Source organism: Alexandromys fortis, unplaced genomic scaffold (assembly GCF_014885135.2).
Source record: "Alexandromys fortis isolate MF-2015 unplaced genomic scaffold, M_Fortis_MF-2015_v1.1 scaffold_59, whole genome shotgun sequence".
Lineage (NCBI taxonomy): Eukaryota > Metazoa > Chordata > Mammalia > Rodentia > Cricetidae > Alexandromys > Alexandromys fortis.
The window spans coordinates 9,509,853-9,534,131 of NW_026067943.1; the positions used below are offsets into that span (position 1 = coordinate 9,509,853).

Here is a 24,279-nt window from a genome sequence, read left to right on the forward strand (position 1 = left end):
TATGTAACTAAGACTGGACTTGACCACCTACTCTTCCTGTACACACACACACACACACACACACCCTCACATCAGAAGTCAATTGTGGGACTTAGTTTTCTCCTATCATATAGGTTTCAGAGACGAAACTTAAGTTTGCCAGGCTTGACAACAACCTCTTACCTGCTAAGTTGTGTCAGCCTACCTACATTTTTTTAAACTATGTGCATATATTTCAAAGTATATCACTTTATTTTTATCAGTTTATAAATTTGTAGAAAAGTTAAGAACACACACAACACCACCAAGAGCAACACAACACCAGTAAAACCTAAAGAGCCTACAACAGCAAGACCTGAACAACCAAATATGGATGAGGCAGAAGAAAATGACCTAAAAAATAACTTCAGGAGAATGTTTGAAACTCTTAAAGAGGAAATGAGAAATTCCCTTAAAAAAATGGAGGAAAAGACAAACAAAAAATTGGAAGACATCAGCAAATCACATAAAGAAAAACAAGAAAAAGAAATCAAACATATGAAAGAAACTATTCAGGACTTGAAAACTGGAATAGAGACAATAAGGAAAACACAAGCCAAGGGAATTATAGAAACAGAAATCATGAGAAAATGATCAGGAACCACAAACATAAGCATGAACAGCAGAGTACAAGAGATGGAAGAGAGAATCTCAAGTGCTAAAGAAACAATAGAGGAAATAGATTCATCAGTAAAAGAAAACATTAAATCTAACAAAAGATTAACCCAAAATATCCAGGAAATATGAGACACCATGAAAAAGCCAAACCTAAGAATAATAGGTATAAAAGAAGGGGAAGAATTTCAACTCAAAAGCACAGAAAATATACTTAAAATCATAGAAGAAAACTTTCCCAACCTAAAGAAAGGCATGCCTATGAAGATATAAGGTTACAGAACACCAAATAGACTGGATCCAAAAAAAAAAAAAAGTCCTATCGCCATATAATAATCAAAACACTAAACATACAGAGTAAAAAAAAGAATATTAAGAGCTACAAAGGAAAAAAAGGCCAAGGAACATATGAAGGTAGACCTATCAGAATTGTACCTGACTTCTCATTGAAGTCAATGAAAGCCAGGAGGTCATGGTCAAGCATTATGTAGACGCATTAAGAGACCACAGATGCCAGCCCAGACTACTATACCCAGCAAAACTTTCAATCACCATAGAATGACAAAATAATGTATTTTGTGACAAAACTAGATTTCACCAATACCTAGCCACGAACCCAGCCCTACACAAAATAATAGAAGGAAAACAACCCAAGGAAGTTGGGTACACCAACAAAAGCACAGACAATTGATGGTTTCATAGCAGCAAATCCCAAAAAAGGGGAAAATGCAAAAATTAACATCACCAACAATGAAAACTTAATTAACAGGAGATAGCAATCACTGGTCATTAGTATCCCTTAATGTAAATGGACTCAACTCACCTATAAAAAGACACAGGCTAACAGATTAGATACAAAAACAGAATCTATCCTTCTTCTGCATACAAGAAACATCTCAACCTCAAAGACAGACATGGTTTCAGAGTAAAAAGTTGGGAAAAAATATACCAATCAAATGGACCCCTTAGAAACAAGCAAATGTAGCTATCCTAATATCTAACAAAATAGACTTCAAGCTAAAATCAGTCAAAAGAGACAAAGAAGGTCATTTCATATTAATCACAGGAAAAATCCATCAAGAGGAAATCTCAATACTGAACATTTATGCCCCAATTACAAGGACACACTCATATGTAAAAAGTATACTTCTAAAGCTTAAATCATACATTAAACCCCAAACACTAATAGTGGAAGACTTCAACACTCCCCTCTCACTACTGGACAGGTCAGTCAGACAAAAAATGAACAGAGAAATAAGAGAACTAACAGATATATGACTCAAGTGGACTTAACAGATATCTATAGAATAATCCATCCAAACATGAAAGAATATACCTTCTTCTCAGCACCTCATGGAACCTTCTCAAAATTGACCACATACTCAGTAACAAAACAAAACTCAACAAATACAAAAAAAAATAGAATAACCCAATGTACATTTTCAGATCACCATTGTTTAAAACTAGAAGTCAATGGCAATGCTAATTCCAGAAAACCCACAAACACATAGAAATTAAACAATGCTCACCTGAATTATTAATGGGTCATGGAAGAAATAAACGGAGAAATGAAAGACTTCCTAAAATTCAATGAAAACGACCACACAACATACCCAAATTTATGGGACACAATGAAAGCAGGATTAAGAGGAAAGTTCATAGCACTAAATACCTACATAAAGAAGCTGGAAAAATACCATACTAGTGAATTAACAGAACATTTGAAAACTTTAGAACAAAAAGAAGCAAACTCACCTAAGAGAACTAGACAGCAGGAAATAACCAAATTGAGAGCTGAAATCAACAAAATAGAAAGAAAGAAAACAATACAAAGAATTAATGAGACAAAGAGTTGGTTCTTTGAGAAAATCAGCAAAATAGATAAACTTTTATCCAAACTAACCAAAAGGCAGAGAGAGAATATCCAAATTAACAAAATCAGAAATGAAAAGGGGGACATAACAACAGACATGGAGGAAATACAGAGAATCATCAGGTCATATTTCAAAAACCTGTACTCAACAAAATTGGAAAATTTTAAAAAATGGACAACTTTCTGGTTAAATATTACTTACCAAAATTAAATCAAGACGAGATAAACAAATTGAACAGACCTATAACTGCTGAAGAAATAGAAACATCAAAAGTCTCCCAACCAAAAAAAAAAAAAAAAAAAAGCCAAGGACCAGATGGTTTCAGCTCAGAATTCTACAAGACTTTCAAAGAAGAATTCATACCAATACTCTTCAAATTATTCCACACAGTAGAATGAGAAGGAACACTGCCAAACTCTTTTTATGAGGCTACAATTACCATGATACCCAAACCACAGAAAGACATGATTAAGAAAGAGAATTACAGACCAATCTCACTCATGAACATCGATGCAAAAATACTAAGTAGAATACTGGGAAATCGAATCCAAGAACATATCAGAACCATCATCCACCACGATCAAGTCAGCTTCATCTCACAGATGCAGGGATGGTTCAAATACAAAAATCTGTCAATGTAATCCACCATATAAACAAGCTAAAAAATAAAAAACCACATGATCATCTCATTAGATGCCGAAAAAGCTTTTGACAAAATACAACATCCCTTCATGATAAAGGTCTTGGAGAGAGCAGCGATACAGGAACATACCTAAACATAATTAAGGCAATATACAGCAAGTCAACAGCCAACATCAAACTAAATGAAGAGAAATTCCCAGTGATTCCACTGAAATCAGGAACAAGACATGGTTTTCTACTCTCTCTGTATCTATTCAATATAGTTTTTGAGGTCCTAGCTAGAGCAATAAGACACCAAAAGGAGATAAAGGGGATACAAATCAGAAAAGAAGAATTCAAACTCTCCCTGTTTGCTGATTATATGATAGTTTACATAACTGATCCCAAAAATTCTATCAAAAAAATTTCTACAACTCATAAACACTTTCAGTAATGTAGCAGGATACAAGATTAACTCAAAAAAAGTCAGTAGCCCTCCTGTATGATAAAAGAGCTATGAAAGAAATCAAAGAAACAACACCCCTCACAATAGCCACAAATAGCATAAAATATTGTGGAGTAACTCTAACCAAACAAGAGGATGACTTGTATGACAAGAACTTTAAACCTTTAAAGAAAGAAATTGAAAAAGACACAAGAAACTAGAAAGATCTCCCACATCTTGGGTAGGCAGAATTAACATAGTAAAAATAACAATCTTACCAAAAGCAATCTATACCCATATTCCCAAATATTGTTCATAAATGTTCTTTTACATTTAAAGAGGGATATGATATAGATATGAATAATTTACATTGGTATGGATCTTGGTTTATTGATGCAAATGTATATTTCTGCTCTTGACTAAGGTATTATGATTGTGTAGTTCATTTATGCCACACCAACTCCAGTGTTGTCTGTGTGACATGACATACGTCAATATGCCGGACGGGAGCTACGTGTCCCATGGGACTAGGCTTCTTGGAGGTCAATGGCAGATGGCCCAGTATTGCCGCCTTTGAGGCATAGACGGGTTTCTCAATTAGCTGGCTATGTGGGATATGAGCTTCGTACAATCTCTTTTATAATAATGATATTCTTTATATCTACAAGACAAGGATTATCTCTTTAGAACAGCTCTGGAATAGGGAAGCACAGTATGGGAATGTATAAGACTACAGTAGAACCCTTGCCATACATGGGGGTGTATGATGAGCAAGGGAATAGATGGCTTAATGTTGATGGACAAAGAGTGTTATATTATGAATATTTGAATTTTATGGATAGGCTTGCTAGATGCTGACCCCCATGGTGTCTGCTGCATAAGAAGGTAGAAAAAAGTATATTTTGGCAGGTACAGAGAGCTGTCAGGCATATATATTTAGTCACTAGATGTGATAAAGAAAGGGTTAGAAAGAGGAGCTTGGGGAGGGTCATGAAAGCGATAATGAAACAGAAACTTTCTATTCTTAGATAAGATGAAACCACTTGTCTGATGTTTAAGTTCTCAGGGACAAGAGTTCCTCTTCAAATGATGTTTTATGTCTAACACCTGTTCCTGATAATATGCTTTTCTTAGAAATCGGTGATGTGACTAAAAGAAGCTTTCACACTGTGCCAACTGATGATACATGACTTTCTGACTTGTTCCTTGTTTGAATACTATATAATGAAAACATAAATTCAGTAAAATTTTAGCAGATTCAAACCACTCTCTGGTGTGTTGTGTCTGTCTGTCATCACTGACCTTGTGCCTTCCTCAGTACCAAGACCCTATTTCTTCCACAATCTAAGTGGCTCCACTGAGCCAGTCCATGACACACACATTTAAAAGTGTAATGTATAATTAAGAAATATAGGTTAATAGACAATCATCTATAATAGTCAAGTTTATAGTCATGTTAGTTAGATTTTTCTAGATGTGCATAGATATATTTTAGATAGGCATTCTTCATATCTTTCAGAGACTACAGAATATGGCATTTAAAATGTTTTAGTAACTTAGTAATTTTCATTGACAATGAGATATGTCTGCTCCTGGCAGAAGCAAGCTACTTCCTGAGGCAGATGGGCATCGAAAAGGCTCCTTATGGAGTTTGCTAGCCATTTGGGCAAGAAACTACTCTTGCCTGGACTGTTTCATTGGACATGCAATACCCACAGAGAGATGACTGCTAAACCTGCTTAAAGGTGAGATGGTCCTTCAGGGTTCCTGCTTCATAAAAGAGTCTGTGAGACATTCTGCCGCACACAAAAGAAAGTAACTTAAAATTGCCAATATAGGCGGAACTGTCTTTAAAATTTCCTGCTTCATGGAAAAATCTGCTGGATACTATGGGCCTGTAGGCTAAAGATGGATACCACAACAGTACAGAAGAACTTTGGGTGACTGTACAGGCAGTGAGAAGTCTCTTGTCAATTCTAGAGTTTTGTAATTTGCTCACAATGCACTTCCTGTTAACTTAGGTAACATTATATCCTTCTGGAGTCTTTGATGGAGTTAAAGAATAGATAGTTATATTTATAATTTTCCTTTATTATAAGATAAAATAGATATAAATATTGTAACTGTAATACTTGCTAGAATTTTACTATGTTAAATCCTTCCTTTTTGTTTAAACAGAAAAGGGGAAATGGTGTAGGAAGTTCTTCTGTTTATGTATTGCTTTCATTGGTTAATAAATAAAGATACTGCTTTGGGCCTGATTGGGCACAACTTAGGCATAGAAGACAGAAATGGATGCTGGGAGGAAGCAAGCAGAGTGAGAGACATCACGGATCTTCTGCCCGAGATGGACGCTGGTTAGAATCTTGCAGGTAAGCCATAGTCATATGGCCATATACAGATTAATAGAAATGGGTTAAATTAAGATGTAAGAATTAGCCAAGGGGGCTGGAGATATGGATCGGTGGTTAAGAGCACTGGCTGCTCTTCCAGAGGTCCTGAGTTCAATTCCCAGCAACCACATGGTGGCTCACAGCCATCTGTAATGATATCTGGCACCCTCTTCTGGCATGCAGGCATACACGGAGGCAGAATGTCATATACATAATAAATAAATAAATATTTTAAAAAATTAGCCAATAAGAAACTAGAGCTAATGGGGCAAGCATTATGTTTTAATGAATACAGTTTCTGCTGTGGTTATTTCTGGTGCATGCTAGCCTGGCGGCTGGAACAAACAAGGGACCCTCTCGTTGCAACATACTCACTCATAGGTGGTTTTTAAACATAAAGCAAAGAAAATCGGCCTACAAAGCACAATCCCAGAGAATTTAGACAACAATGAGAACCCTAAGAGAGACTAACATAGATCTAATCTACATGGGAAGAAGAAAAAGACAAGATCTCCTGAGTAAATTGGGAGCATGGGGACCTTGGGGGAGGGTCGGAGGGGGGAGGGGAGAGGCAGAGAGGGGAGCAGAGAAAAATGTAGACCTCAATAAAAATCAATAAAAAAAGAAAAAAAAAGAAAAATGTACAAATGATATTTAGTGCTAAAAGCAAGGAAAATAAGGACTGCTGCAAATAACAGCCAACACCTAAAACCAAGAGAAGCTTAGGAGGGAACAGGAGAGGGATGGAGGAGACTAAATTACAGAGAAAAGAGAATTTAATCTGAAAACCAAACATGAAGACTGAGACTCCACAAAACTGGACTTTATCTAAAGAATGAAAGGTTGGCTTAACAATAACTATCAAACCATGTAATACGCTATGTTAATAGAACACAGGAAAAAGTACATAATCACCTCAATGGATTTTTAAAAAGTATGAAAATTTCTAACAGTTCCAGGATAAAAACAACAAACAATCTAAGACTAGAACTTCTTCAGTTACAAAGGCAGATGAAATATGATAAAAGACTGAATGTTTCCCTCGCAGACTGGAGTGCCTGCTTTCATCCGTCTACCTCACACTGCAATGAAGATGACTGACAGACACAGCAGGTTTGGAGCACAACCTTAGGAAGTCAGTTCTCTCCTTTCACCATGAGCCCTAAGGAGCACTCAGGTCTTCAGACTTGGAAGTAAGTGCCTTTCCCACCTGAGCATCTCCAGGACCCATGTACAATGCCTTAATATTAATCTGTGAGGATAAAGATATTTTAGCTATTTAAGGACCACCTATGCAGTTTCTGTTTTAGAGTTCTAAGTCTAATATATCTCTAACTGCTTGTTTTTGTTATTTTCTTAATTTCATGAAAACACATACAAATCGCTTCCCTCAGTTTAGATCTTTTTTGTTGTTGTTGTTGTTTTTCTCTGTGGCTTTGGAGCCTGTCCTGGAACTAGACCAGGCTGGCCTCGAACTCACAGAGATCGGCCTGCCTCTGCCTCCCAGTGCTGGGATTAAAGGCGTGCGCCACCACCGCCCGGCCCTCAGTTTAGATCTTATCTGTTACTTTTGTCTTGGCATCTTTCGATAAAGTATATAAACATAATTTATCAAGCATTTATTCTAAGATCTGTGACTATAATCTTTTCTTGACACATGGTCACATGATATTTCTTACTTGGCACCATTGGTAGATTGTGTTAGTGGTCCTGATATTACCTGGTCCCCTATAGGTATGGTGTCTAATATACCCACACTCCTACCATGGCCTCATGGTACACAGAAGACCTTTTTTTTTTTTTGGCTAAGTTATGCGAGTTGCCTTGAGCAATGAATTGTTAGCTGATGCAACACAGGCTGAGACTAATTTGGGCCCTGCCAAATGAACACTCTTCAATGTAACTGCTGATCTCAGTTATGTCCTCAAATGAGCCATGTTCCCATTAAGCTTTTTAAGACACTAATATAAATCTCTGGACTTGCACATTGTGGGAAAGTTTTAATTTTCTCTTTTTTTTCAGGTTTCCCTTCTCCTATTGAACATGTTTTGCCAAGTGCCATTTTGCTTGGCATTGATCCTTTACTCTAAATATTAAAATTACTGGCAAAGTCATTTATCATTTTAACTTAACTCTGCAGGACTAGTAGTTATGAAAGTGCAAGCATTCCCAATGCCATCCACTGGGTACCCTTCTTTCCTTCCAAGCTCATGGACTTGTGGACTACTTTTTTTTTTTTTTTAAAGCAGAGTTTGATGCGTGCGGGAGAATTGTCTGTATTCTGTCAATCATGTTTTAAATAAACACTGATTGGCCAGGCAGGAAATATAGGCGGGAAAACCAGACAGGAAGTAGAAATGATGTAATGAGAACAGGAGAATTCTGGTAAGGAGGAAACTGATTCCTCCCATTCCTGTCAAGACCACTGAAGCAACAAGATGTGATCTGCCCCATTGAAAAAAGGTACTGAGCCACATGGCTAATAGATTAGAAAAGGGTTAATCAAGATGTGAGAGTTAGCCAGTGAGAGGCTAGAGCTAATGGGCCAATCAGCTTATAATTTATGGAGACCTATGTGTGATTTTCATTGGGGCTAAACAGTTGTGGGGTACCGGGCAGGACAAAAACAACAACAAACAAGCAGGCCCCGCTTATGTTACAGAGTTAGAAGGTTTGCTGTCTATTTGCCCTTCCTCCTTGGGTTGTTTTGGATTCTTTCTTTATTATAGTCAAATTAAAGCCCCAAATCAAAGTCTAACAACTTACCAAGTATACCTCTGGATCCCCTGCCTATCTATACTCTTATACCTTCTCTTGCTGACTCACAAAAATGTGTATTTTACTTACTCTCTTCAACTGTTTTCATGGATGTTGTTTTCCTAGCATCTGGTCAATCATGTTGAATGACAAGTTCTACTTGAATTCAAAACTTTTACTTCTTGAGTTTCCTGTGTTAGTAAAGTACAATTTTCTTAAATAATGCCTAATTTCTCACTGTTTCAGTGCTAGATATATTAGGTATTTCTGCCTCTGATCATACATATATCAAAGTGAGTCTAATTTTTTTTCTTAGGTTCATTTATTTAATATGTATGATTATTATTGTATCTGCATGTCTGAATGTGTACCATGTGTATGCCTGGTGCCAAGAAGAGGTGAGAAATGGGCATTATGACCCATCTGAATTTGGAGTATGAATGGCTGTGAGCCACCTTCTGGGTTCTGATAACCAAACCTGGATCCTCTCTAAAAGCAGCAGATGCTCTCAAATGCTGAGCCATCACTTCAGCACCTCCAAATAAATTATAATGAATTTTTATACACAAAGCAAGAATAATATCCACAAACCAAAATTTCCAGCTAACCACCTGATTTTCTCTCTGGCTACAGGTCAGAAAAACAATTTGAAGTCAATTTGAATTACTCGGTTTTCTGTTTCCTTTCTGCAAATGAAGAGAGCATATTCAGCTAGCAAACCTGGCTCTCTAGGACCTATCACACAATGGCTTTTGGACAATACAAAGTCACTATTACTGAGAAACAAAAGGATGACAGCTGAGGAAAAGAAGACACAAATCTTATGCTAAATAATTAAGAAATTCATGATCCCAGAGAAGCTAAATAAAAAGGTGAACCCAAAGAAAAACATATAGTTATCCTCCTGGATAATAGAAGGAGACAAGATTGCCAGACAAAAAATGATAACTTGGGGGTGGGGGTGGGATGGGGGTAAGGGGTGATGGGTAGAAAAGTGAGAAGGGGAGGATGGGGAGACCTTGGGGGAATGGGACAGTTGGGATGGAGGAAGGGTGGATATGGGAGCAGGGAAGTATATATCTTAATTTAGGGAGCCATTTTAGGGTTGGCAAGAGACTTGACTCTAGAGGTGTTCCCAGGTGTCCTCGGAGATGTCTCCAGCTAGATCCTTGGGCAACTGAGGAGAGGGAGCCTGAAATGGCCCAATCCTATAGCCATACCGATGAATATCTTGTGTATCACCATAGACCCTTCATCTGGCGATGGATGAAGCTAGAGACAGAGACCCACATTGGAACACTGGGCTGAGCTCCTAAGGTTCAAATGAGGAGCAGAAGGAGGGAGAACATGAGCTAGGAAGTCAGGACCACGAGGGTTGTGCCCACCCACTGAGACGGTGGGGCTGATCTAATGGGAGCTCACCAAGGCCAGCTGGACTGGGACTGATGGAGCATGTGATTAAACCAGACTCTTTGAACGTGGCGGACAATGAGGGCTGACTGAGAAGCCAAGGACAATGGCACTGGGGTTTGATCCTACTGCATGACTGGCTTTGTGGGAGCCTAGACTGTTTGGATGCTCACCTTCCTAGACCTGGATGGAGGGGGGGAGGACCTTGGACTTCCCACAGGGCAGGGAACCCTGACTGCTCTTTGGACTGGAGAGGGAGGGGGAGGGGATGGGGGAAGGGGGAGGGAAATAGAGGAGGGAAGGAGGTGGAAATTTTTAATTAAAAATAAATAAATAAATGGAAAAAATTAAATTTTCTATGATTCTAAATGTGCTTCAGGTCACAGCACAATTTTTTAAAGGCAGAAGTTTGAAGATAAACATTCAAAAAGCCCTGCCAGAACTGAGATTCAGCATTTAACCTAACTGTCTATAACTATAACAAAATTGGGGAGAAAGCTCAGGTCTGATAGTGTGTGATGCCAACAGTACAAGATGTTTTATTTAAATTACAAGCTAATAAACTTTCACAGAAAACAAAATGGGAGAAAATTATGACTCAGCCACAGAAAGGAAAAGTCTACTTAGAAAAAGTAAAAGACAACACTCAAAATTATTTGAACGGCTAAGCAGTCACACTGAAAAACACCCACATGAGAAGTATTAGTTTTCTTGACTTAATTTAAATTTAGATTAATACTCAACCTGTGCAGGGTGGTGGTGCACGCCTTTAATCCCAACCGTTGGAAGGCAGAGGCAGGCGGGTCTCAGTGAGGTCAAGGCCAGCCTGGTCTACAAGAGCTAATTCTAGGACAGACATCAAAGTTACAGAGAAACCTTGTCTTCAAAAACAAAACAAAAAACAAACAAACAAAAAACCCTGTGCATTTAAATCCTCATAAATAGCAATTATAGGAAACCTAAAGTAATGTGTTAGAAGAGGCTGATAAAGTATGTGTGTGTGTGTGTGTGTGTGTGTGTATATACGCACGTATGTGCATGAGTATAGTCCTGGATGACCTGGCATTTTCTGTGTAGATAGGACTCGCCTCAAACTCATAGAGATCTTTCTGCCTCTATTTTTAGATGTTGGGATTAAAGGCCTGCACTATCACCTCTGGTTGTAGTTTTAGTCTTTTGAAGGGAGGAGGTTGAGAAAGGGTTTTTCTCTGTAGCCCTGACTGTCCTGGAACTTGCTTTGTAGACCAGACTGGCCTCAAACTCACAGAGGTCCACCTTCCTCTGTCTCCTTGAGTGCTGGGATTATCGGCGTGCACCACTACTGCCCAGTATATAAATCTCCAGTTCTTAACAGAACTTATGCTACTATACACTACAAATTATTTTCCCAGTATTCCTTTGCGTGTGTGTGTGTGTGTGTGTGTGTGTGTGTTTCTTTTTCGAGACAGGGTTTCTCTGTGCTGCTTTGGAGCCCGTCCTGGAATTAGCTCTTGTAGACCAGGCTGGCTTTGAACTCACCCAGTATTCCTTCTTGCTAATGCATGGCACTTCATTGACTAACAGGACAATATTATATTTTTTGACTGTTCTGAAAGGCCTTGTTCCAAATCTTTCATATGTATTGTCTTATTAAAACTTCACAGTAATCTTATGAAGTATGTACTATTATTATCATTATTATGAATTCTATGAAAAAAAAAGGTTTAGAGGCTAAAGTTCTTTGCCACAGAAAGCAAAGTTGCTTCCTACCTGACTCCATCTTTTCCCCACTTAGCTTGTTCTACTAAAATTACATCTGCACTCATGAGAAGCACTCTTCAACGGTCTTCTACAATTTTACCTACTGACTTATTTGTGGTCATGCGTCCATGCCCCAAAAGGCATCTTTTTTTCTATTATTCTCCTGCCCACCAAATTATAACTCCTACCAAGTGCTAGATATAATGCTATACCTCAGAGACTATTTCTATACTGTGTGCTATAGTTATTAACTATAAAACTTAATTGTAAATGAATACACAGCATGAGGTCCTGGTATTATCCCAAGCCCTAAATAACAGTTTCTCCAGGACAGACCAGAAGAGGGAATAAAACACCAGAGCTCCTCCCTGTGTGAACACTCTGATGAAGTTAAATCATCAAAATATCAGCAGCTCCAGAACAAAGGAAACAAGGGTGCTAGTGTGACAAGAAAGAGAAGAAGAGACAAAGAAGGGCCTTGGCCTATGTTCTCACCTTTATCTAAAATGTTAGCAGGAGGGTAACAAAGGTATCTAATTAGAGGAATGAGGAAATTAGAAATTTAATTATTAGAACGAGGGCAAGAAATTGCAGCAGAATAGAGAGAGAAATGAAGGAAAGACTAATGGGTTGAGATAAAGCAAAAACCGATAGTGAACTACAATTGGAAGGAAGTGAAAAAGGGGACGGCACGAACACCATGTGAAGAGAGAGGGAGGTGCTGTAGTGAGTGACGGTGGAAGTAGACTAGATTAAAACACGGGTTAGCAATAACACCCAAACAAACATGAGAAGAATCTCAGCAGACTGGATTTTCATTACTTATATGTTTGTATGATTAAGTAGCTCCTATAATCTGGTGGCTTCAGCAACAAACAGGTTCACAAGGCACAAGCAAAATAAAAAGGTAATTTTCTGTACTTCTGGAACAAAGAAGGTTATAAATAATGTAAATACCAGGTCACAGCTTCTTTCTCAAATAGCACTGACAAAGGCATAACAACTTTTTTTTTAAATTAAAGACATACCCCTTTGGTGAGAGGCATTATATGGCACACATATTGAAGCCCAAGGTCTACCTGCAGGAGTTGACTCTCTCCTCCTACCATGTAGACTCTGGGGACTGTACTCAGGTAAACAAATTGTGAGAAAAAGATCAGTCATTTCACTATCAAAAGTTTTCTTTGTCAGAAGAAATAAAATGGAATTTAACGTCTGACGAGTCAAGAAGAGAACTCCCAAGTATCAAGTGAGCACACACAGGGCTGCATGAAAACCCCCCAACACACACACACACAGAGGCCATAATAAATCTCAACATTTGAAGAGAGCCTTTATAGGTTATCTCAGTGTGAGATATGAGTGGATGCTTGTGAAGGGAATGATTTCTTCCCTCTAAAAGAGGAGATTGGAGGAGTTAGGGAACTTACTAAATCACAGATATTAAAGAGAACAAGGAGTAAAGTTCATACTGCTTGATTTTTGAAGTAATACACTTTACACTTGCCTCTGGTGAATTTTTAACAGTTTATTAAAGAGAAAGAAATAATTATCAAACTATAATTTAGGTTAAAACACACATAAGAACTACCTAGTGGGTAGGACAAATCATACTGTTCACATTTCACTAGGAAAGTACCTTCCATTAAAAACATTCAGGATGATGTACCTAAAGACAACATCAGCTACACACAGAAGCCAGAGAGAAGCTGTCAGATTCCCTGGGCTCACTTATCCTTGTATCTCAGACAATTACTGCCATGATCAGTAACCGGGAGATAAGAGAATGATGTCTAAAACTCTCAAGCACTCACTATAAACAGAGCATTATGTGTGATGCTGGAGGTCCCCCAAGTGCTGTCTACTATAGTAGGTCTCAAGCAGTGTAGACCAAAGTGTAACACGTCTACCATGAGAAACAAGCTGTGGCACTTATCTCTAAGGGACAATTCTGGGATGTGCCAACCTTTGACTTTGGGTCCACTGAAAGTTAATTTTACATTTGATTACAACTTTATAAAATATCAATGTAAAATTAAAACTCAAGACTAAGTTTGGAGGCATAATCAATTCCTGAATGTCAAGACTATATAAGCTATTATTATTTTTAAACACACTTTTAAAAGAAAGCATAATAATGCAAAAAAAAAACATTCTAAATATATACTTTGAAAAAATTACAATTAGAAACCAACCAGATTTTTTGACAGTTTTGGTCCTACCATCGCACACAGTTACTTCCCGGGGCTTTAGAACTGTTGTAGCAGCTATCTACTGACCCCAACTGGCAAAGCTAGAGAGTGTCAAAATGGCTAAACTTGACAATCTAAGTTTTATATTCCATGTGAAGATAAACTGTAAGTGCAGTAAGAAAATCAAAGATCATGTGAAGGAATCTAAAGATTCACAGATTTATTTATAATATATACAGTGAAAAAAGTCCATCACATTAAAAAGGTTATGTCATTGGCTTAAAGATGTTGAAATTCTATGTAATTTCTATTTCAATTTCTGTATTTTTCATAACAATTTGTTCCCATTTGACAATGTCCTCGATATTTCTACTGGGAGTCTTATCCTTTAGTGTTACTAATACTATAATACTTAAAAAACATGCTACTGTCCTTTCACTTGTCAGTTTTCCTCCAGGTGGCTGGTAGTATTTTATCTTTTATTAGTGATATTATTGAAACTCTAAGATACATTTTTGTTGTTTAATATAAAAATAACTTTATAAATATGTTTTATAAATAAGTTTTATAGATAAGCTTACAAGATAACTTTATAAATGATTTTAAACAAAATGCAAAATAGTTTCAAATAAGTCATTTTACCTTATCAGAAGTTTATTTTGCTAAAAGAAAAATAAATGAACAAAAGAATGGAATTTTATGTCTTAAAATGCAGAAAAGGAGCTCCCAAGTATCATGTGAGTATGTACATGCACGTGTACAGGCTGCATGCAGACTCACAACCCCCCACAGTGGCCATAATAAAGCTCAACATTTGAAGGGAGTCTTTTTGTTTACCCACAAGTCTTAGGACAGTTACTAAATGTAGAGAAATAGTCGTCTAAATTAGTCTTGAGGTAACATTTAAGCTGTCTGACACGCTTACTGTAAGCATGTAGGACCTCATACACTAGTACATGAAAATTACAAGAACTCTAAGGAAAGCTTTTAAAAATCATATTGAGGGCCGGGGAAACAGCAGGCGACGAAGTGATTGCCTTGCAAGCATGAAGAACTCAGTACTCTCTTGAGAACCCATGAAAAGACAGCTGGGCACCATGGCTCACTCTTCCAATTCCAGGGCTAGGGACAGACACAGAGGTTAGCTGGGGCTCACCAGTCAACCAGCCTAGCCTAGCTAAACAGCTTCAGGTCAGTGACAGACCTAGTCTCCAATGCGGCTGGGGAGATGGTTCAGTCATTTAAGTGTTTGCCATGAAAGAGTGAAAACCTGAGTTTCATCTCCAGCACCCACAACAAAAGCAAGGCATAGCAGTGCATGTCTGTAATTCCCATGCTGGGACAGAGGGACTCCTGAGGCATGTTGGCCACACAGTCTTACTAAATGGGTGAGTTTCTGGCAAGAGACTTTGTCTCAAACAAATGAAATGGAAAGTCCGGAGAGAGGGCTTAAAAGTTAAAGAGTTCTTGTTCCCAGCACCCACACGACAGCTTAAACCATCTGTAACTTCAGTGCCGGAGGATCTGGCTTCTGCCTTCATCTGGCTTCTGCAGACACATGGTACACAGACACCATGGTACACATGTAGGCAAAACACCTACACACATAAAAATAAATATTTTTAAATTGAGGTGAAGAGTAACTGGGGAAGATGCCTAATGTTGATCTCTGGTCACAACAAACATGCACAAATACACAAAAGCACAAAAGTGGATACCCGAGGAAAAAAAAGGTACCCGAGGAAGCATACCCGAGGTGGTCTTCTGACCTTCATTCATATGCATATGTGAATTCACATACACAAACACAAGAACATACACACGTGCAAATACATATCCAAAACGGTATGCTTCAATTTATCCACCCTTTTACTTATACTTTTAAAAGTCTACAATAATATAAATGTTTTCAATTCTACTGGCATTTTTTCTCTAGCTGAGTTTATATTTTTAAATTGAAAATACTTCAGAAATTTCCACTAATAAATGCATTTCTTACAATATTTCTCAGATGTAAAAGAGAGGTCTGAGCAGACAGGCCTCTGCTATGGTAGTGCACACCTATTTAACAACTACTTTCAACAGGCCAGAAATCCTTGTCAAGTGCTGAATGGCTCTCATGGCATTTGTTTTGAAGCCAGCTGTCACCATCAAACAGATGATGATACATTTCCACAAGACTCATTTCAGAGTCTAGTAAGTACCCAATCTAACTAGTAATCAAAAACAACTAGGTTTTACTATAAGATAATGATCTTCACAATTCTAAGAAATATGTTTGCATTAGTGATACTATCAGACCACTCAGCTATTCAGTTCAATAATTTGTCACTAGAGACATGAAACCCAGTTTAAGACCCAGAAGGAGCCAGGAAGTGATGGCGCACGCCTTTAATCCCAGCACTCAGGAGGCAGAGGCAGGTGGATCTCTGTGAGTTTGAGGGCAGCGTGGTCCACAAGAGCTAGTTCCAGAACAGGCTCCAAAGCTACAGAGAAACCCTGTCTCAAAAAACCATAAAAGAGAGAGACTCAGAAGGGCAGGTACAGTCGTAGAAATATATCGATAACTATCTATAAATGATTAAATGAAGCTACAGGATAGTTCAGATAGTAAAAATACCTGCTGCCAAGTATGACGACCTGAATTCAGTCCCCCAAACCCACAATGGTGGAGGGATTAAACTAACATCCACAACTTGTCCTATGACTCTCATAGGTATGCTATCATATATGGTCCTCCCTGTGGTGATATCTTGTTTGTACTCTAACAAATAAAGCGTTCCTGAAGACCAGAGGGCAGAACTAGCCACTAGTTAGCCAGAGGTCTGAGGTCTATACAGATAGACAGGAAGTGATATGGCCGGGAGGGGAGAGGGATATAAGCGGGAGAAGACAGGAGTGAGCTCCCTTTCAGCTGAGGAGTTAGCAAGGTAAGAGCTGGCTGTGGCTTGCTCCTTTATCTTTCTGATTTTTCAGCATTTATCTGGATATCTGGTTCTGGGTTTTTATTATTAAGATCAATTAGAACTCATGCAACCCCCCCAATAAATAAGTAAATAAGTAAATAAATAAATAAATAGATAAATAAATAAATAAATAAATAGATGTAAAGAATTTCTTAAAAGTTAAATGTAGCTTATATCATGTACAATAGAAAAGAAACTAGTTTTACAAATATTATAAACCTATTTCTAAGTCAGGAAAAGATAAGATAAATACCGAAGATCCCAATGTCAAAGTTGCCAACAAAGGTCAGAAGTACAATTTAAAAGAAAATAAAATCAGATTACAAAAGATTCTCATATCAATGGGAAACTATATTATATGACATTATAATGCCCTGAATTTTCTGAATTTATACATGTTTGTACAAACCATTGACTGTTTCAGCTGAGAACCAGTTGTTACCTGAGACTTTCATGCTAGCTTCCATTAGCTAAAATAGCAAGCAACGGGTGGCTAGAATTTTGTGGATTCATCCTCTGAGATACCTATTTTTCCACCCTTGAAGTCAGGAAAAAGGATAATTATTTCTATGTTTTATTTGTGTTTTACATATATAATCTTTTTAAAAAATATTTTATTATGTATACAATATTCTGTCTGTGTGTATGCCTGCAGGCCAGAAGAGGGCACCAGACCCCATTACAGATGGTTGTGAGCCACCATGTGGTTGCTGGGAATTGAACTCAGGACCTGTAAAAGAGCAGGCAATGCTCTTAACCTCTGAGCCATCTCTCCAGCCCTACATGTATAGTCTTTTAAAATCAAGAACTAAAAATAAATTACTTGAAAATAGGTAGTCCAAGTATTTAAATATACAACTGTAATTACTGCTCTGATGATAGTGTACTTAATAAATGCACCAGAAAATCAGCTAAAACAGAATAAAATATTCTAAAATACTACTTTGATAACTATTCCAAAAAAAAAATCATAAGATTACTACTAACCCCTAAGATGACTAGTTAGTAGAGGACTACAGTCCTTGAGTGTGCAGGCAGAGGTGAGAATAAAATTCCATGCATTCATTCATTAATGAAATAGAATTAAGTCACTAAAATGTTCATTTAATGCTGCTGTTTACCCAGCAGGCTTCTGCTATCAAAGGCACAAAAGTCAGACCTGAAAGGCTACAGAAGTTATACAGAAGTAAGATACTTCCAGATCAGTGGTAAGAACAGGGACACTGCTTCAAGAGAAATCTCAGACTCTAAGAAATGGAACCATTTTGTACTCTTCTTTGAGAGGACCAGTGAGCACAGAGGCTCATTTTCTACCCAGATGTGTTGGTTCGGTGATGAAATAGCAGCATGAACAAAGAACTTATCTCAGGGACTGGCAGATCATTGGTAAATGTACCTTGTTGGAAAAGTAAGCTCTACAGTTGGTAAACCACATTTCAAGTAATGGGTCACATGTTTAAGGAGTAAATAAAGTTTCCGTTCACGGAGGTGGAATATATCCTAAGTGAGGCGCACTCCACATTAGCTGGAAAGAAGTTGCAGGTGGAAGGTACTAACAAAGTCAGAGAGAGGAGGACAGGGGCTGGGAGGAATGTTCAGTCAGTCAAGTGGCTGCAGTGTGAGCATGAGGGTCTGCACTCCATCCCAGAACTAGGTTAAAAACAAAGCTGGGAGGAATGGGTGGCACATGCTTATAACCCTAGCTAGGGAGTCAGACAGTTGATTGCTAAGGTTCACTAATAGTACCCTAATAAAACAGGTACTCCTAAGAAGAGATGACATTGTCGTCTCTTTAATCATTTTGTCATTAAATGACTATAAAGCTATAAAGGGACTCTATGAGGTACCTACTATAATATATCTGCCTTGAACCGGGCATTTTTTTTTTTTTTTTACCATCTTTCGCCTTAATTTCCAACAACAGCAGCTTCTCAGCAGGGGAGTTAGCCCATCAGATTCCCACTACTACATCACTGAACTCTGTTTACCTGGTATCCCGTCTAGCTTTATGTCAAATGACACAAGCTGGGGTCATTTGGGAAGAGGGACCCTCAGTAGAAAAAATGTCTGATTTGCCTGTAGGCAAGCCTGTGGTGAATTTTTTAAAAAATTTCTATTCATTTTGCATTTTGTATTTGTTTTACTTTCTTTCTTTTTGTTTTTAGTGGATTTTCCTAATTACTGATTGATGTGGAAGTGCCCAGGCTACTACGGACGGTATCACCCTTGAGCAGGTGGTTCTGAGGATCTATAAGAAAGCACGTGGAGCAAGCCAATAGGAAACACTCCTTCATAGCCTCTGCATCAGGTCCCACTCCAGGTTCTTGTCCTGTTTGGGTTTCTGGCCTGACTTCCCTCACTGATAGACTGTGACATAAACTGAAATAAACGCTTTTTTATCCAAGCTGCCTTTAATTATGGTGTTTTATTGTAGCAATAAAAACCTAATCTAAGACACCTAGATACTATTTATTATTCTCACATACACAAGGTGCAGGGTGTTATAAAAATTAAATGTTTTAGTATCTGTGCTAGGTAGATCTAAATCTTAAAGCCACATTTTCAAAATGGAAACTAAGATTACAGTTTTTATTTACTAAAACTGTTCCTTTCATTTACAGTCCTGTCTTTGCTTATTCTTTCTAATAAAGAGTCATAAACACACATAACAAAGACCTAATCGAGAAGCAGATGCATATAAAACAAACGCCATGAACAGCAATGGCAGAACTTTTCAAGTTATCACAAGACTGAGCAGGGCAATCTGACAGTGGAGTGCTACCACATCTATACTGCTCAAATATGCTATTACATATTTATAACCTTAAATGCTATTTGAATAAAAAAATGAAAGAAAAATAAACTATTTTTCTAACTGACAAACATCTGTGTTCTCTCATTCACCTCCAAAGCTGGGGTTTTACACTGTCATGTAGAAAACAGACATATTGCATGTTATATCAGTCACATGTTTTGTTAGCCTTTTTACTACATAAATATCTATGAATCATTCTTAAACTATTACTTCAGAGATCTCAGTGTTAACATGAGCCAACCCTTGCACAGTTATATTTGAGTCACCATGTCCGTCTAAGAACTAATACTTGATGGAATAGTTTTGAAAGCCCATGAGCAGTCAGTGTGCACAGCTCACCTTAACCTACACTGATTTTACCTTGTGTTTACCCAGCAGCATTGCTAGTAGCTACATAAAATTGCAGACCTGTTTCTCAGCACTGGTCCTGGCTGATTCCTCTTGTGCCAGCACCATTTCACGTTCTGCAGTTATCTGTACACTTTCTCTCAGTGCTTCTTCCAGCTCTTCAATCCTGTCATCCTTCTTACGGAGACTGTCCTGGAAAACGATGAAGACTTGGTGAAGGAGGTCAATCAGAACTCAGCAAGTGCCTACTCATCAAGAAGGAGATATTTAATTATTAACATCCTTCTCTTCAGAAGCAAATTGAGGCCAGAAAGATGCCTCCATAGGGTAAAGAACTGAACAAGGGAAGAAGAGAAGTAAAGGAAGATGAGGTCTATTATTAAGAGCATAGGATCAAGTTAGTGAAGCAAGACAGACATGATAGATTTGCTCTCTGCAACAGAGAGAAGGAAGCTACTAGTGTTAGATGGCATAAGTAGTGAGAGGCTAACTATTTAAAAATATAAAACTATTTTTAAAAGCTACTACGAAACTGAGTTGAAAGTCAGTTCTGATGGAGCTTCTACTAAGAGTCAGTTCCACAACGCTCATTCCCTTTGAGAAGTCACACCTGCATGACAAACTCAATTATATAGACAATTTCTGATAAACTTTTTTAAAAAGATGCTTTCTAACATTTCAAGGAAGTGAAACTCTATTCTCATGAAAAAATGGAAAACAACTGTGTGTGTATGACTAGTTTGACTATGAATGAACAATTTAGTTAAGCAAGTAATATGCTCTAGGATTTTAAAGTGTAACTTCCCATCCATACAACCAGTCTTTAGGATCCCAAAGTGGTAGGAAAGAAAAAGAAAAAGCTAAGAAGATTGGAACCAGAGATGCTTCAGACTATTTTCAAACTCTTAAAAAAAAGTCAGTGGATTCAAAACACAGTATTGCCTTTTATTAAAGTATGAAAATGAGTAGCAAGATTGTTGATATGAAGAATAAAAGCAAGCGCTTAACTCCTAGTATATGTCAACCCAAAATGAACTAAAGAACTGAAGCTAGAAACAGGTGTAGTAACTTCCACCTAAACAGCACCACAAGGCTAAGGCAGATGGGTCTCCATGAATTCAAGGCCATCTTGAACTACAATGGAAAATGGTGTCGCAAAAAAGATGAGGTAAGAGGGGAAAAGAACAAAACAAAACTAAGAAACTACTTGGGGAAGGGGACTAAAAATCTACCGGAGGTGGCTTCATGATATTGGGTTGGAAAAAGAATTTTTGCTTTTGGGCTTTTTTTTTTTTTTTTTTTTTTTAAATAAAACTTCAAAAGCTTTGGCAACAGAAGCAAAATCAGCCAGACAGGATTATCTCAGACAATAACAATCTCTGAATTATAGCAAATAATCAAAAGAGCAAAGTAACTCTTAAAAAAGAGAAAAAATTTTCAATGATAATCTGACAAACGCTAATATCCAAAAATACCTATGAACTAAACGGCAAGAAAACAATACAGCTCATTAAAAAAAGGCAAAAGAGATGCATAGATACCTTTAAAAAACATAAAAATGGCACACAATTTTGGGGGGAAGATCCTCAACATCACTAATCATTGGAGTAATATAATTAGAAACTACAAAGAGATAACTTGCTCCTTTTAAATCACTATAAGAAAGATAAGAAGTGAGTACTCATAAGGATATAAAAAGGGACATTGTCTCTTATACATATGGCAAACAGATGGCGATTCTTTATAACATTAAAAATTGAACTACTATATGACTCAGCAACTCTACTCCTGTATATTTACATGAAAGGAAATTGGTGGACTGGAGAAACATCTATTAGACATGCTTAACTATGGAACCACATAATAGCATATGACTAAACAATAGTCAAGAGACAGGATCAACGTGTCAATCAACAGAGGAATGCTACCTTCATGCCAAGGGAATGACTCAACTAATAAAGCTAAGACAACCTGAGTTCAATTCCCTATAACTCACATAAAGGTAGAAAGAAAGAGCTAGATCCACAAAGTTGTCTGCTGACTTCCATACAGGCTCTCCTGATCATACATACATGGACAACAACAACAAAAATAATTTTAAAGTTAAAAAAGTTTTCCATGGCAGCCTAACTCAAATAGCATGGCTTCCTATTTTCTTCTTCTCTGCCTCCCTAGTACAGACAGTGGCAAGTATCTTTTAAAAAGTCTTTTAAAATTGTCTTTAAGTTCAATTTTTTCCTTATAAAAAAAGAAAATGTGGTAATACTATCAAACCACACACACAGAGAGAGAGAGAGAGAGAGAGAGAGAGAGAGAGAGAGAGAGAGAAGAGAAATTCCTTTATTTTCCATAATGAACATGACCACAGAGGACATTGGGTTAACTGAAATGGGCTACGCACAAAAAGGTAAACTGAATATAGGGTATCTTAAAAGTTGACTTCACAGAAATAGAGTATATGATAGCAGTTATATGAGAGATATATTTTTGCCTTGTCTTGTTTTAATCTAAGGTAGTTAACTTAGCATGGATTCTTATTTCCTGAACCTTGCCCCTCCTCTATGGGTGGTTAGCTAATTGTATCAGATTGTGAAGTCAAGCACCCACCAACGGGATGAGTTGCAGTCACCACGCACAATCAGGGATAAAAGACAGAAGGTAGTCTGTGTTGCCAGCCCAGATTGGGTTCTTGGGTAGCCATTTTGTAAAAGTATATTTTTGCTATAATACATTTGTAGTGATATTTTGTTTGTGTTTTAACAAATAAAAAGCTTGCCTGAAGATCTGAGTGCAGAGCTAAGCCACTAGAACTAGATAGAGGTCAGGGAGCAGGGTCACACACCTAAATTCCAGGAGATAAAGGAAACTCTGTGAGTTCAAGGTCACCATGGGCTACACAAGATTGAACCTGTCTAAAAGAGAAACAGCTAACACAAATGTGATTCCACCGGGTCTGAAAAAGCATGGGATAAAACCGGACTCGCTGAACATAGCAGACAATGAGGACTACTGAGAACTCAAGAACAATGGCAATGGGTTTTTGATCCTACTGCACGAACTGGCTTTGTGGGAGCCTAGGCAGTTTAGATGCTCACCTTACTAGACCTGGATGGAGGTGGGTGGTCCTTGGACTTCCCACAGGGCAGGGAACCCTGATTGCTCTTTGAGCTGAGGAGGGAGGGGGACTTGATGGGGAAGGGGGAGGGAAATGAGAGGCGGTGGCGGGGAAGAGGCAGAAATCTTTAATAAATAATTAATTAATTAAAAAATGTGATTCCAACACTTGGGATCCCATAACTTGAATATCTCAGCACTAGGGCAGTGTAAACTGGAGTAATATGGCTGGGCAAGGGGGAATATAAAGCAGGAGACAGGAACTCAGTGCAGTCCAAGGAATGCCCCTGCAGTGTGAGGACAGGATCACCCTTCTGTCTGAGCAGTGGTGGATGTAAAAGGTCACTCTAGCGACTGCTTGCACTGCTTCTCTGATCCTTCAGCTTTCACCCCCTAATATCTGACTCCAGGTTTTATTTATTCAGACCAATTAGAATTCGCGCTATATACATTTGCGTTTTGTGTTCCTTTGGGAGACACCAAGACCATTCATTAATTATTGCTAAGAAGCTTGTCTGGGATTTCAAACCCAACTAAAGTGTTCAGATCTCCGCCCTGAAGAGAAACTTGTCTTTCTCCTCATTGCAGTGACACCCAGGGTGTTGCAGGAGGTCCTTCTGCTCCTCCAGCCAATAGCCGCTGAGATACCAACCCACTGGGGCGTGGTCTCTCTTTAAAAAAGCGGCCACTTCCCTCCTCACCCTCTTTTTGCTTCCTGCTCCATTTCTGGCGACTAGACTCCTTCCTGATTACGCAGAGGGCTGTTGTCTGGGACGGTGATCTGTAAGTTTTTTCCCCTTTAAATAAATACCACCCTATTAATCATAATTCCAAACTGGTGTGGGATTGTTTGTGACTTATGCCTTCACCAGGGTTCCTGGTGAAACACTTTTTTTGGATCAGCAATGATAGAAAGTTTCAATGATGGAAAGGCCTAAATAAGTAAATACCACTTTATTATTTTTCTATTT

General features: G+C 38.0%; 1 protein-coding gene across 11 annotated transcripts in view; it reads right to left on the reverse strand.

Moving 5' to 3' along the window:
* Positions 1-24,279, reverse strand: part of Erc1 (ELKS/RAB6-interacting/CAST family member 1) — a 351,181-nt gene that overhangs the window by 157,256 nt on the left and 169,646 nt on the right. For 6 of the 11 annotated variants that reach the window (XM_050148584.1, XM_050148586.1, XM_050148585.1 and 3 more), the window contains one exon: positions 20,255-20,386. The exons of the other annotated variants lie outside the window; for them this stretch is intronic. In XM_050148584.1, the coding sequence (XP_050004541.1) occupies positions 20,255-20,386 (132 nt within the window). The remainder of the gene's footprint in view (positions 1-20,254; positions 20,387-24,279) is intronic. 11 annotated transcript variants of the gene reach the window in all.